Source organism: Scyliorhinus torazame, chromosome 11 (assembly GCF_047496885.1).
Source record: "Scyliorhinus torazame isolate Kashiwa2021f chromosome 11, sScyTor2.1, whole genome shotgun sequence".
Classification (NCBI taxonomy): domain Eukaryota; kingdom Metazoa; phylum Chordata; class Chondrichthyes; order Carcharhiniformes; family Scyliorhinidae; genus Scyliorhinus; species Scyliorhinus torazame.
In genome coordinates this window covers 148083519-148097713 of record NC_092717.1, presented here as the reverse complement: position 1 = coordinate 148097713, position 14195 = coordinate 148083519, and the positions used below count along the sequence as shown (strand labels likewise).

Below are 14195 nucleotides of genomic sequence, written 5' to 3'. Positions count from 1 at the left end.
CAGAAGGAGGCCATTTGGCCCATTTTGTCTGCGCTGTCTTTCTGAATGAGCAACACACTCTGCGGGATTTTCCCGAATCACCGAGATGGCGTGGTTCCGTGCATGCGCAGACCGGCTGCCGTATTTTAGCGCATGCACAGGGGGGTGTCTTCTCCGCGCTGGCCATGGCGGAGCCCGACATAGGTCGGCGCGGAAGGAACGAGTGCCCATATGGCACAGGCCTGCCCGCAGATCGGTGGGCCCCGATCTCGGGCCAGGCCAACGTGGGGCGCCCCCCCGGGGCCGGATCCCTCCGCGCCTCCCCGACGACCACACCAGTCGGGCTACCAGCCAGGTCCCGCCGCGTGGGACCATGTCCAATCCACGCCGCGAGACTGGCCAGAAACCATCGGCCACTCGGCCCATCGGGGCCCGGAGAATTGCCAGGGGGGGAGGGGGGCGCTGCCAACGGTGTGATCCCCGCCCCCGCCCGAAAACTGGCGCAGGAAAATACGGCTGCCGGCATCGGAGCAGTGGGGCGGGATTCATGCCGCCCCCCGCGGATTCTCCGACCCGTTGGGGGGTTGGACAATCCCGTCCACTTTGAGCCATTCTCACCAGCCTTCTCTCCCATAATCCTACACATTCATCCTTTCCAGATCACAGTCTAATTCTCTTTTGGCTGCTTCAACTCTCAGGCAGTGCATTCCAAACTTTAACCACTACCGGTGAGAATTGTTTCTTCGCAAATTACTTTTGCTTTTAAAGCCAATTAATTTTGACTTGAACAATATCCACACATAAATAATGAACATTCAGGTACTGAAGGTTGGCTGGCATCAATAGAATAAAACTTCCATATGGAGTTAAATTCTTCAGGAAATAAAAGGTTGAAAGGAAAAAGAAAGCAGAGTTCTGTGATCATGCAATGCACTCATTTCATCTTCAAAGAAGTGTACTAAATTTGTCACATACAACTAGCCCATTCATGTTGGCTGTCTGTAATCGACCCATGTTTTTCGAAGTAAGTATTCATTTTCACCTATGTATTGGTCTCTGGAAATCACCCACTACTAGGGCAGCACAGTGGCGTAGTGGTTAGCGCTGCTGTCTCACAGCACCAAGGTCCCAGGTTCGATCCCAGCTCTGGGTCACTGTCCGTGTGGAGTTTGCACATTCTCCCTGTGTTTGCGTGGGTTTCACCCCACAACCCAAAGATGTGCAGGGTAGGTGGATTGGCCACGTTACATTGCCCCTTAATTGTTAAAAAATGAATTGGGTACTCTAAATTTATATTAAAAAAAAGAAATTACCCACTACCAATGCTGAACTGACCTAAAGCTCTGCAATTTATTTATTTTTTATTTTTTGAATAGCAGTGTTACCTTGGCAACCCTTCATTCCTTTGGCATACGTTCCAGATCAAAGGGTGGTTGAAGGATTATTGCCCAGAGCCCCAGGCAATTTGTTTCTGTGAGTTTTCACCTTTCTACGATGCATGCAACTTCACTATCGCGATTTTTGGAAATTAGGACAAATAACCTAGCTAGTATGTTTGCCAATTCCTTCATCTTTTGTGAAAATTCCTTTTCTGCCTCTGATCAGTGCCTCACACTTTCCTTAACTGGTCTGTTTGTTTCTAAATCAAATAAAATGCTTCATTATAGCTCCTATTGCTTCTAGTCACCATGCTCATGCCAGCACAATTCACTTGCTATACCTGATGGCTTGTAAAACGTGGTGACATTAATAATATTGATAACATTAAAAATCATTCCAGTTAATTGCTTCTGAGTAAATATTGAATTGAATTTGGAAGTAGAAACTAATTTTAGGACTAAGACAGAGTGTTCGGTGGGGGGGTAGAAACAGCTTTGATACAGTTTTAGGTTGGATCAATGTGTGAAGTCCAATTTTGTGAGGCCCAATGTGCTGGGAAAAGCTATATTTTCTCTTGTGCAATGTCACTTTTAGGCCAATGTGGGCTGGAAGAATTCTGAAAGAGGGTTCATTGTGGTTCTGATTATGACATCGTTAGCTTCCAGAAAATGCTCATGTGATAATTGCAACCGGGTTGGATTAGCCTGCGTTTTCTGTTTGGCACTTTAGTTCATACTGAGAATTCATGTAAAGAAGAAACAAGCAAGGTTCTATCTGATTGGAAAATGTTTCTGTTTGTCAGTCTTCGAAGTCCTGTTGTTGAATCTGGGGCGGGATACTCCGACCCTCCGCCGGGTCGGAGAATCGCCGGGGGCTGGCGTGAATCCCGCCCCCGCCGGTTGCCGAATTCTCCGGCACCGGAGATTCGGCGGGGGCGGGAATCGTGCCGCGCCGGTTGGCGTGCCCCCCTGCGCGATTCTCTACCCGGACGGGCCGAAGTCCCGCAGCTAAAATGCCTGTCCCGCCAGCGTAGATTAAACCACCTACCATACCGGCGGGACAAGGCGGCGCGGGCGGGCTCCGGGGTCATGGGGGGGGGGGCGTGGGGCGATCTGGCCCCGAGAGTTCCCGCACGGTGGCCTGGCCCGCGATAGGGGCCCACCGATCCGCGGGCGGGCCTGTGCCGTGGGGGCACTCTTTTCCTTCCGCCTTCGCCACGGTCTCCACCATGGCGGAGGCGGAAGAGACTCCCTACACTGCGCATGCGTGGGAATGCCGTCAGCGGCCGCTAATGCTCCCGCGCATGCGCCGCCTGGAAATGTCATTTCCGCGCCAGCTGGCGGGGCACCAAAGGCCTTGGGCGAGATTCTCCACTCCCACGCCGGTTGGGAGAATCGCCTGGTCCGCCAAAATTTCCCGGGCCGCCGGTCCGACGCCCTCCCAATTCTCCCAAGCGCGGGAACAGCCCCGTCGAGTTCCGCGGGCCGCAGGCCGGAGAATCGCTGGAGAGACCCAAAATGGCGATTCCTGCTATTCTCAGGCCCGGATGGGCCGAGCGGCCAGGCCAAAACGGCGGGTTCCCCCGGCGCCGACCACACCTGGTCGCTGCCGTCGTGAACGGTGCGTGAACGCTGGGGGGTCGGCCTGCGGGGGGGAGGGGGGATCCTGCACTGGGGGGGGTATCTTAAATGTGGCACGGCCCGTGATCGGTGCCCACTGATCGTCGGGCCGTCCTCTCTGAAGGAGGACCTCCTTCCTTCCGCGGCCCCGCAAGATCCGTCCGCCATCTTCTTGCGGAGCGGACTTAGAGAGGACGGCAACCACGCATGCGCAGGTTGGCGCCAGATGACGGCAGTTATGCGGTGCCGGTCGCGTCACCTATGCGGCGCCGCCTTTCCGCGGGCGACAAGGCCTGGCACGTGTAGATGACGCGGCCCCGATCCTAGCCCATTGTCAGGGCCTGAATCGGTCGGGATCGGGGCCGTTTCACACCGTTGTGAACCTCGACGGCGTTCACGACGGCGCGGCCACTTCGGCGCGGGAGTGGAGAATCCCACCCCCTTTCCGCCAGCTGGCGGGACGGAAATTCGTCCGGCGCGGGCCTAGCCCCTTAAGGTTGGGTCTCGGCCCCCCAAGATGCGGAGCAGTCCACACCTTTGGGGCGGCGCGATGCCCGACTGATTTGCGCCGTTTTGGGCGCCAGTCGGTGGACATCGCGCCGATACCGGAGAATTTAGCCCCAGATTCAACAACGCATGCGCAGTGGAGGGAGTCTCTTCCGCCTCCGCCATGGTGGAGACCGTGGCGAAGGCGGAAGGAAAAGAGTGCCCCCACGGCACAGGCCCGCCCGCGGATCGGTGGGCCCCGATCGCGGGCCAGGCCACCGTGGGGGCACCCCCCCTGGGCCAGATCGCCCCACGCCCCCCCCCAGGACCGCGGAGCCCGCCCGCGCTGCCTTGTCCCGCCGGTAAGGTAGGTGGTTTAATCTACGCCGGCGGGACAGGCATTTTAGCGGTGGGACTTCGGCCCATCCGGGCCGGAGAATCGCGGGGGGGGGATTCGGCCGGAGAATTCGGCAACCGGCGGGGGCGGGATTCACGCCAGCCCGCGGCGATTCTCCGACCCGGCGGGGGGTCGGAGAATCTCGCCCCAGGTCTCTGAGAATAGAGCACAGACTGTGTTACTGTGTGTGTTATACAGTTGGAATGAGCAATGAGCTGAAGACAGGAAACGCAATGGACTGTAGATTAGACAAGAGCCATTGCAGTTGTTTCAGTTTTGTCAGAGGCCATCAGACCAGTGGGTCAGAGAAGGAAATCTCTGGGCATACTGCCCTCGCGACACATGAGTGAGAGAGGGTTCCTCCACCCATGCCTTGTGTGTCCTGGGACTTTGGACGTAATACAGCTGCAGGTGAATGTGACGCAAGCCCAACATGATTGAGTGGGAAGTGCGAGGTCGTGCATAGCAAAGGCTGAGTTGGAAAGACTGTGAGATTGCATGTGTGATCCCACATTTGTGTGGGAATTAATGTGTGTGCTTGTAACGATATGATGCGTATCAATACTGTAAGTATTGACTGTTTAAAGTGAAATTGACCTTTTTATTTGAAATATCCACAACCTGTTATTTAATGTTTGAATTATGTTTTTGTTTTGGTTGATTTGTCATGGTAGAAGTTTTAAAACGTGAAATATTGCTCGGTGGTTTTCTTTCCATTGGAGGCGTGGGGTTTCCTTTCTTTTTAAAAAAGATTATTGACCGGAACTTGCCAACAGTCCACCCCCACCACAGGTTTCCTGGTGGCGAGGGATGCATTCAACAGGAAGCCCCCCCGTTGCCCATGACAGGACCGTAAGATTCTGTCGCTGGCCATTGGTGGGGCTGCAATGAGACATGTGGCAGGTTATGTGATAAATCTCACCCACTGCCTTTACAGGGACTGTAAGAATCCGCATTTACCAGACCATCCTTGCAAGTACACAAGGAGCTCTATTCCCCAGAAATAGCTTATCTTGTTATCAATGCACAAACTGTCTGCTTGACTCCAGCATTAAAACATTTATAACTTTTTGGAAAATCATTTACTTTAAAATGACAATTGAGAAGGAGATATGTATGATGAAAACCAGTGAAGAAATTGGAGAAAAGCTGATTATAAGTGGCAGAGAACAGAATTTTGGAAAATAAAATCTAAAGCCAGACTGTAAAACAATCATGAAGAACAACAATGGGAAACATTTAAAACTGTGTTCAACAGAGTGCAGGGAATATACATTCCACTAAAAGGAAAGATCTCACTAAACACTAGTGAGACTCCAAGGATGAATAAAGACATAAGGGAACAATTGAGCTTACAGCAAATACATAGATAGCAGAGGAGCGCATGATAAGAGAGAAAAGGGTTTGGGAGCACGGTGACAGAGTGGTTAGCAATGCTGCCTCACAGTGCCAGGGACCCGGGTTCAATTCCAACCTCGGGTGACTGTCTGTGTGGAGTTTGCACTTTCTCCCCGTGTCTGTGTGGGTTTCCTCCGGGTGCTCCGGTTTCCTCCCACAGTCCAAAGATGTGCAGGTTAGGTGGACTGGCTTTACTAAATTGACCCTAGGCGTAGTTGCAGGGATAATAATCATAATAATAATCGCTTATTGTCACAAGTAGGCTTCAATGAAGTTACTGTGAAAAGCCCCTAGTCGCCACAGTGCTAAACCAGCAGTTGGTGTGGGGTATGGGCCTGGGTGGGGTGCTCTTTCGGAGGGTCGATGTAGACCCGATGGGCCGAGTGGCCTCCTTCTGCACTGTAGGGATTCTATGTTCCATGTTCAATAAAAATCAGAAGGCAAAGAGGGACATGTAATGAAATTTCAAGGAACATTAAACAAAACAGTAAAATATTTTACAGGTACATTAATAAAAAAGAAAGACTGCGATGGGAATAGGGCCATTATGGAATAGACCGGATAATACCACAGAAAGCAATAGCGTGATGGCAGGGTTTTCAACTTCCCCCACCCCCTCAACCTGGATGTTTTCAGCGATGGAGATGGCTCGCTATTGGCCGCTAGTGTGATCTTTTGGTACTGCCGAAGTCAACGGTATTTTGTGTGGCTCGCTAGTCCCGCTGGAGGGAATCTTACTTTGGGGGGTTGCCTTCATCGGTACCAGAAGATTCCGCTGGTGGGAAGGGCTGTAAAAACCCCCAATGTAATTATTTCTCTTCCGTATTTGCCAGGGCTATGGAAAAGGTAAACATGGCATTGAATGATGAAATGAGCAGAGAGATAAATGCATTTAAAATAAAAAAGAGGAATATTTTAAAATAAAGTAATAAAACATAGAATGGATAAAACCTCTGGTTAGGATGGATTGCATCCAAGCATTTTGAAAGAATCCAGAGAAAGGCATTACTGCACATGTTTAATAATTCATTTGAAAAAGGTGTAGTGCCTTTTGAGGAGGCAGTCTCCATGGATTACATGTCTGGCTTGGGGCCAATCATACGGGATCACGCAAACCCCAGCCAATAGGGTGTTTGCCCTGGGAACAGGACCCCAATAAGTGTGGACCCCTGAGCTGAAGTGTTAAGACCTGTACATATCATAGAAATTAAAGTGCACCTGTTGTGTTGTGTTCTGTGCCTGTTACTTTACTGCCTTTGCCTTTAATAAATAAACCCCTTTGCTAACTACTGGAAGCCTCCAGTGTATGTCTCGAGCCACCACATTTGTGGTGAGGTAAAAGTTTTTGATCGTAGCCTACAGACGTTATGAATTGAACGGGGAAGGAAGGTGCAGTTGAGAAAGTCGAGAAGCTCCAGCAAGAGTCGGGAATGATTAAACCCTGAGTGAGAATGCCTATCACAGGCCGCCCCCCCAGCGTTACCATGCTGTTCCCGCCGGCAGCGACCAGGTGTGGATGGCGCCGGCGGGAACCTGTCGTGTTGGGCAGGCCGTTCGGCCCATCCGTGGGAATTGCCCCGTGCCGGTTGGCGCCCCCCCCCCCCCCCCACCGACGATTCTCCGTCCCGCGATGGGTCGAAGTCCCGCTGCTGGAATGCCTGTCCTGCCGGCGAGAATCAAACCACCTCTCTTACCGGCGGGACAAGGTGGTGAGGGTGGGCTCCAGGGTCCTGGGGGCGCGGGGCGATCTGGCCCCGGGAGGTGCCCCTACGGTGGCAATCGGGTCCCACCGATCCGCGGGCAGGCCTGTGCCATGGGGGCACTCTTTTCCTTCCGCCTTCGCCATGGTCTCCACTATGGCGGAGGAGGAAGAGACCCCCTCCACTGTACATGCGCGGGGATGCCGTGAGCGCCCGCCAACGCTCCCGCGCATGCGCCGTACGGCAAAGTCATTTCTGCGCCAGCTGGCGGGGCGGAAATCAGTCCAGCGCGGGCGTAGCCCCTCAAGGTTAGGGCTCGGCCCCTCAAGATGCCGAGAATTCCGCACCTTTGGGGCGGTGTGATGCCGGGCTGATTCACGCCGTTTTTGGCGCCGGTCGGCGGACATCGCGCCGATTGCAGAGAATCCCGCCCCTGATTCTGCTCAACCAGCTGCACCCTTTGAAACCAATGACGCCAGATCGCCTGTCGTTGAGGTGGTGCTCCCTGAGGTGACATTGACTATTGACAATTCAATTGCTCAGAAGGATGCTAAGCCTATGGTAGGGCTACAGAGGTCCGGAAGAACCCAGCGGTGGGCGGCACAGTAGCACAGTGGTTTGCACCGTTGCTTCACAGTACCAGGTCCTAGGTTCTATCTCCGCTTGAGTCACTGTCTGTGAGGAATCTGCATGTACTCCCCGTGTCTGCGTGGGTTTCCTCTGGGTGCTCCGGTTTCCTCCCACAAGTCCTGAAAGATGTGCTTGCTAGGTGATTTGGACATTCTGAATTCTCCCTCAGTGTACCCGAACAGGCGCCGGAATGTGGCAACAAGGGGATTTTCACAGTAACTTCATTGCAGTGTTAATGTAAGCCTACTTGTGACAATAAATAAAGATTATTATTATTATTAGGTCTCTGGGCCGATAGATGTTTTGCTGGAGTCTATTTCCCCTGTTGTCTCTTATAATATTTGTAACTTCTGTATTTAGCTTTGTTAGGGTAATTGCAACAAGAGTTCAGGGGAGAGATGTGGTAGCCTGGCCCCTTTAAGGGGGAGGGCGCCACAGACCATTTGCAATTGGTGTGATGGATGTAAGAATTTTTTATATAGATTGTATTATATACACATTTGTTACGGCAATGTTATTAAACTCCTGGGTTAAGGTAATATATATCTGCTGCCGTAATATTTTTAAAAGTCCTGGTTTAACACACAGGCAGGTGGTATGTCTGCAAATGATGCAATAACGATGTTGTAAAATGAGATGATCATTAATTCTAACCATGTACCTGTTTACAAAGAGATGCCGAATGGAACTTTGTTTAGATTGCAGGAGATTCCCTGGAGACTAGATAACTTGAGACGGGATTCTCCGTCGGTGGGATCCTCTGCTTTGTCGGCTGCACACTCACGCCTGTGGATTTCCTGACGGCATGGGGGTACCCAAAATGGGAAACCCCATTGGCTGGCTGCGGGATGGAGGATCCCGCTGCCGGTAGGGGTGCGCCGCACCAGAAAATGGGTGCGGCGGGATGGACAATCCCGCCCATTTTGTTTAGACTAAGGTAAGCAGGTAATGGGTTCTGAGTGGGATATAATGAATGGGAGGAACCATGGGCGAGATTCTCCGACCCCCCGCCGGGTCGGAGAATCGCCGGGGGCTGGCGTGAATCCCGCCCCTGCCGGTTGCCGAAGTCTCCGGCACTGGAGATTCGGCGGGGGCGGGTATCGCGCCGCGCCGGTTGGCGGCCCCCCCGCTCAATTCTCCGGCCCGGATGGGCCGACGTCCCGCCGCTAAAATGCCTGTCCCACCGGCGTAAATTAAACCACCTACCTTACCGGCGGGACAAGGCGGCGCGGGCGGGCTGGGGGGGGGGGCGGTCTGGCCCCGGGGGGGTGCCCCCACGGTGGCCTGGCCCGCGATCGGGGCCCACCGATCCGCGGGCTGGCCCGTGCCGTGGGGGCACTCTTTCCCTTCCGCCTCCGCCACGGTCTCCACCATGGCGGAGGCGGAAGAGACTCCCTCCACTGCGCATGCGTGGGAATGCCGTCAGCGGCCGCTGACGCTCCTGCGCATGCGCCGCCCGGAGATGTCATTTCCACGCCAACTGGCGGGGCACCAAAGGCCTTTTCCGCCAGCTGGCGGGGCGGAAATTCGTCCGGCACCGACCTAGCCCCTCAATGTTGGGGCTCGGCCCCAACATTGAGGGGCATTCCGCACCTTTGGGGCGGCGTGATGCCCGTCTGATTTGCGCCGTTTTGGGCGCCAGTCGGCGGACATCACGCCGTTTCCGGAGAATTTCGCCCCAGGTCTGTCTGCAGTATTGCACTTTTTATAGGGTTGGCAGTCTGCTGGGAGTTTTTTAGTTGTATAACAGTTTTTCCAAATGTTGTCAAGTTGAGCCGGAGCCTGGCAGAGACTGAAGGATTTTGCAGGTTGTGCTTGAAAGGGTCTCTCTCTACTTTTCCAAAAGGAAATCTCTGCGATAGTACAGCAAGAATATGTGTTTGCTAACTTTATTTACCAGTGGCTTTTGATCTGTAATGGACTTTGCTTAATTGGAGATAGAGAAGGTATGAGTTAGTAGTTAAAGTGTTTCCCATAACAATTTTTTAAACTGTTAATTGAAAAGCTATTTTCTGTGAAAATGTGATTACTCCTCTGTTCCCGTACTGGCCTCCCCGAATAGGCGCCGGAATGTGGCGACTAGGGGTTTTTCACAGTAAGTTCATTGAAGTCTACTTGTGACAATAAGTGATGATTATTATTATTATTAATAATAAAGTTTGTTTTAATATAAAATATTCCTATTTTTCAGTGGAGTCACACCTGTGGTGAAGCATTCTTTCCTCACAGTTTAACAAATTGAAAAATTGTTGGGATTTTGTCCGGTTTCCTAAAATAAACTGAGATCTGGCCCCGGCTACCATAGCAGGTGTGCAGGGGAAAGTGCAGAATATAGGCCTTCTTTCTGCTTTAGTTGAAAATGAAAAAATGAAAATCGCTTATTGTCACAAGTAGGCTTCAATGAAGTTACTGTGAAAAGCCCCTAGTTGCCACATTCCGGCGCCTGTTCGGGGAGGCTGGTACGGGTAGTTCCTCCTTATCTTACTGATGCACTGAAAAGTAAAGATGGGAGCCATCACATAATCAATTATGTACATTAGGAATTTCATGTCTAAGAAAATGCTGAAGTAGAAGCTTTTTTCTTTTTAATGTTACAGATTCTGAAGCTATAAAATACAGAGCAGGCCTCAGTATGGAGAAATAAATAAAAATCTGCGAAAAACATAAATGGTGACTTTGGACCTTGCTGCACCTTAACGTTTGGGAGAAATTCAAATTTAATCAGAGCAAATGTAGGAAACCTGCATTCACTGGACATTTGAACAGGATTAGCAGTTCTAATGAGTTAAGTTGGATTTTGGCAGATGTAACCAAGGAGATGCAAACAATAGCGTCAAAACTGGCATAAAACAGAAACATGCAACTTTGGTAAAATGGGGTGTAATTCTATTTTCATGGTGTAGTTACATTGAATCTTTCCAGGAAACCCCTGGTCGCTGTGTTACCTAGTGCTAATTGCTGAAATAATCTTACAAGTTTGCCCTTAGATGTGAAAAATTCAAATTTCTTCAAATATTTAAACGTAAAATTTTGCCTTTGTTTAATGATTTGTTAATATAGTGACTTTACTGTGTGTTCCCTCCATGCCAACCATACTTTCCTCTTCAGGTAGAAGAGTGGGACAGGTCTACCCTTTGACACTGCAGTGGGTCCTGACATGGATGTTGTGATGCTATTATGAGAAGTTGTCTAACTCGCTCTGGGGGATCTAATTGTAAAATTTAATTGGAGCAAAGCATTTCCCATTCTCTGCCATTTTGTTTAGAATGACCACTCAAGGCAAAGCACTGGAATAAATTGCTCCCTTTCTTTTTACAAGTTTATAGGATACTTGATAACATCACAGGTGCCCCGCTATTGGCTGGCGGCAGGATCTTTTGGTCCATCCAATGTCTATGGGGTTTTGCGTGCCCCATATCCTCCGCCAGAGGGGAATGTGCCACCGGTGGGGTTCATCATCAGCGGGACCGGAAGATCCCCTGGCAGACCATTTCAGCCATTGCAACATTTAACCTGGAAATAGCACCACATTCTGGAAGCCAAACTATTCTTTGTTTGATATTTTCTGTCACATATGTTTTTGAATTACTGACTAAACAAAATGATCATTAGATGCAATTTTTATCTAGAGCATACATAAATCCCAGTTCAAATCATGGCAATTCAGTTATGTAATTATTAGGGTTGAAGAGTACATATTTAGAAGTTGAGTGGTGTTGTGAATTGAAACCTCTGGAAACATGAGTCCAAGTATGTTCTGGTAATGAACAATGCTTTTACCTATGTCAAACATCAAATTAGTTTGGTTGATCTCAATCAAGTCCCTGGTTTCCAGTACCCAAGTCAACATGAATTCACAATATAATTTTAACAGTTTTCTTTGTAAAACTTGGCAATTTAGATGTGCCAGACCTCAGGCTGATTTTGAATTGCTGTGTTTGCTTAAGTTTATAGTATCTCTATTTTTTCTTTTTACCATTATTGACATTCAACATTGATATGAAATAATTTAGTAATTAAAGACTTTTGTTATTTCATGACAGATACATCTGAGAAATTTTCAGCCCTCTGTTCCTATGTTCTGGTGATGGGCATATTTTAAACATCAAAGACAATCAAGTTGCAATGTTGAGATAACGCAACACCAAAGGTGTGCCAAAGGTCAACAAGAAATAAAATGGAAAATTTTCCAGCTGAGATTAATTCACCAGGGCATTTTGTAAGATTTGAAGATTAAATTCTCGAACACCAAAGTTTCTGGGTGCAATTTGACTAATGACTATGTTCTGTTTTGCTTTGCAGGATATGGCCATGCAGCTCCAGACACTGATGCAGGTAAAGCTTTTTGCATGTTTTATGCCGTGCTGGGAATACCACTGACCCTAGTCATGTTCCAGAGTCTGGGAGAACGGATGAACACATTTGTCAAATACCTTTTGAAACGAATAAAGAAATGCCTGGGCATGAAAAGCACAGATGTGTCTATGGAGAACATGGTGACTGTGGGTTTCTTCTCTTGCATGGGGACCCTGTGCATCGGAGCAGCTGCCTTTGCACATTATGAAGACTGGAACTTTTTTCATGCATATTACTACTGCTTCATCACATTGACTACAATAGGGTTCGGGGACTATGTGGCCCTCCAGAAGGATAAGGCTCTGCAGAAAAGGCCACTCTATGTGGCCTTTAGCTTCATGTATATTTTAGTGGGTTTAACGGTTATTGGAGCTTTCCTCAACCTTGTGGTTCTCAGGTTTTTGACCATGAACAGTGAAGATGAGCGGCGGGATGCCGAAGAGCGAGCTTCTTTGGCGGGAAACAGGAACAGCATGATCATCCATATCCAGGAGGATTCCCAACAGGGCCGGCAACGGTTCAAAACCGAGATGACAGATCTGCAGTCTGTTTGCTCCTGCATGTGCTACAGGTCCCATGAGTATACCAACCAGGTGGTATCTCACCAGAATTCATTCAGTTCCCAACTCAATCCCCAGTACTTTCACTCAGTATCTTACAAGATAGAAGAGATTTCACCGAGCACATTGAAAAACAGTCTGTTCCCCTCCCCGGTGAGTTCTGTGTCGCCAGGTTTGCACAGCTTCAATGAAAATCACAGGCTCATGAGAAGGAGAAAGTCCATTTGAAACAATTCTGATTTTGATTTGTTTTTGAGCGTGCTGGAGAAGGTGAGGAAAATAAAGCAACCTTTCTCTGGGACTCAGAAACCAAGCATGAAGCATGGTTAATAAAAGCTCTACAGTAGCGACAATATGCCTTACAGGTGGCAGTTGGAATTTTAGCAACAAGCAACACGTTGGGAATTCACTGAAACTACAAGCAAGAGGACTCGTTAGATTGGCATTGTTCTGCTTGGGAAAGACAGTAAACTGTTAGAATGAGAGAGTGTTATGATGGAAGTTGGATGTGTGGAAACATTGCATCAGGTATTAATTTTGTTAAACAGTTTAAATACTGAGTTTCAGATTTGACTAACAGAACAGAAGAACCAAAATCCTGTTGCCAAAACAGCATGCGCGTGAACACATGAAGCAGTCGGTATACTGGATGTGTTTTCAACAGCTGGCTCTATATTACTGGATTGTAAGGTGCAGAAAGATCATTTTAGCACGCCAGTTAAAATGCATGCGCTTTGTACAACTGGTATGCCTTGTAACTTACCTGAAAACACAACTTAACTAGCATTGAAATTAATAAAACCATTAATATTTATTGATTTATGATGAGTATCTATGCTTTTACGGCAATTCCAACCGTTTGTTCTTTCTCACCCCTTGTGGAGATTTGTTGGAATGTTGTGGGGAGTAAAAATAAATGGCTGGAGTTGCATTTAGTTATTTAGCGCAGTTATGACTGGCATGACCTGGAATTAGTTTTTGAATGCCTGGGTAAACACAATAAGACTAGAAAATCAACAACAAAAATGATTTTTTTCTTTAGAAGGTCTAACAGTTTAAATGATTTTAACTGTTATTTCCAAAATTGATTTTTATTTTGCTGTTCTATGAAATAGTTCAAATGATAGGAAGCTGTAACAAAATGTTTACAACTCAAGGTAGCTCTCAGACTTATGTACAAAATGTAATTATTGGGGTTGCTTCTTTTTTGTAATGATTGCACTAATATGTATATATTTTACATTGTCTTTACAATTACTGCAGTGTTGTAAAATAATGCACTTTTCTAATTTTTTCATTAAAATATGGCACGTTTCAAAATGTACATTGTTGCTTTTATAACGAATGTACATGGTTAGGGGAAATCATGTAAATTTGCACCACAGAAGCTAACTTCAGTGGTAGTATTTTGTACAAAAGAACAGACATCTAGAGATTTATGAATATATATATATATAATATATTCAAATTTGAATGAAAATGTACAGAGACTATTTAACTGATGAATTTAAGTATAAAGAGATGTTATAAATGACAAATATTTTGCATGCAATAAAAATTACATTTTTGACAACTCTTATGTGCAAAGTGACATTCACAAACTTTCCCAAATCAGATTTACAATCACTTAAATGTTATAGTTAATTACAGCCACTGTTTACAATGACTGGATGAATGAGCACTCAGGTAA

At 48.1% G+C, this 14195-nt stretch overlaps 1 protein-coding gene across 1 annotated transcript in view; it reads left to right on the top strand.

Annotated features, from left to right (window-relative positions):
• Positions 1–13827, top strand: part of kcnk9 (potassium channel, subfamily K, member 9) — a 95935-nt gene extending 82108 nt beyond the window's left edge. Inside the window, exon 2 of the mRNA XM_072467869.1 lies at positions 11892–13827. Coding sequence (XP_072323970.1) covers positions 11892–12733 — 842 coding nt within the window. The 3' untranslated portion in view covers positions 12734–13827. The remainder of the gene's footprint in view (positions 1–11891) is intronic.
• The last annotated feature ends 368 nt before the right edge of the window (positions 13828–14195 follow it).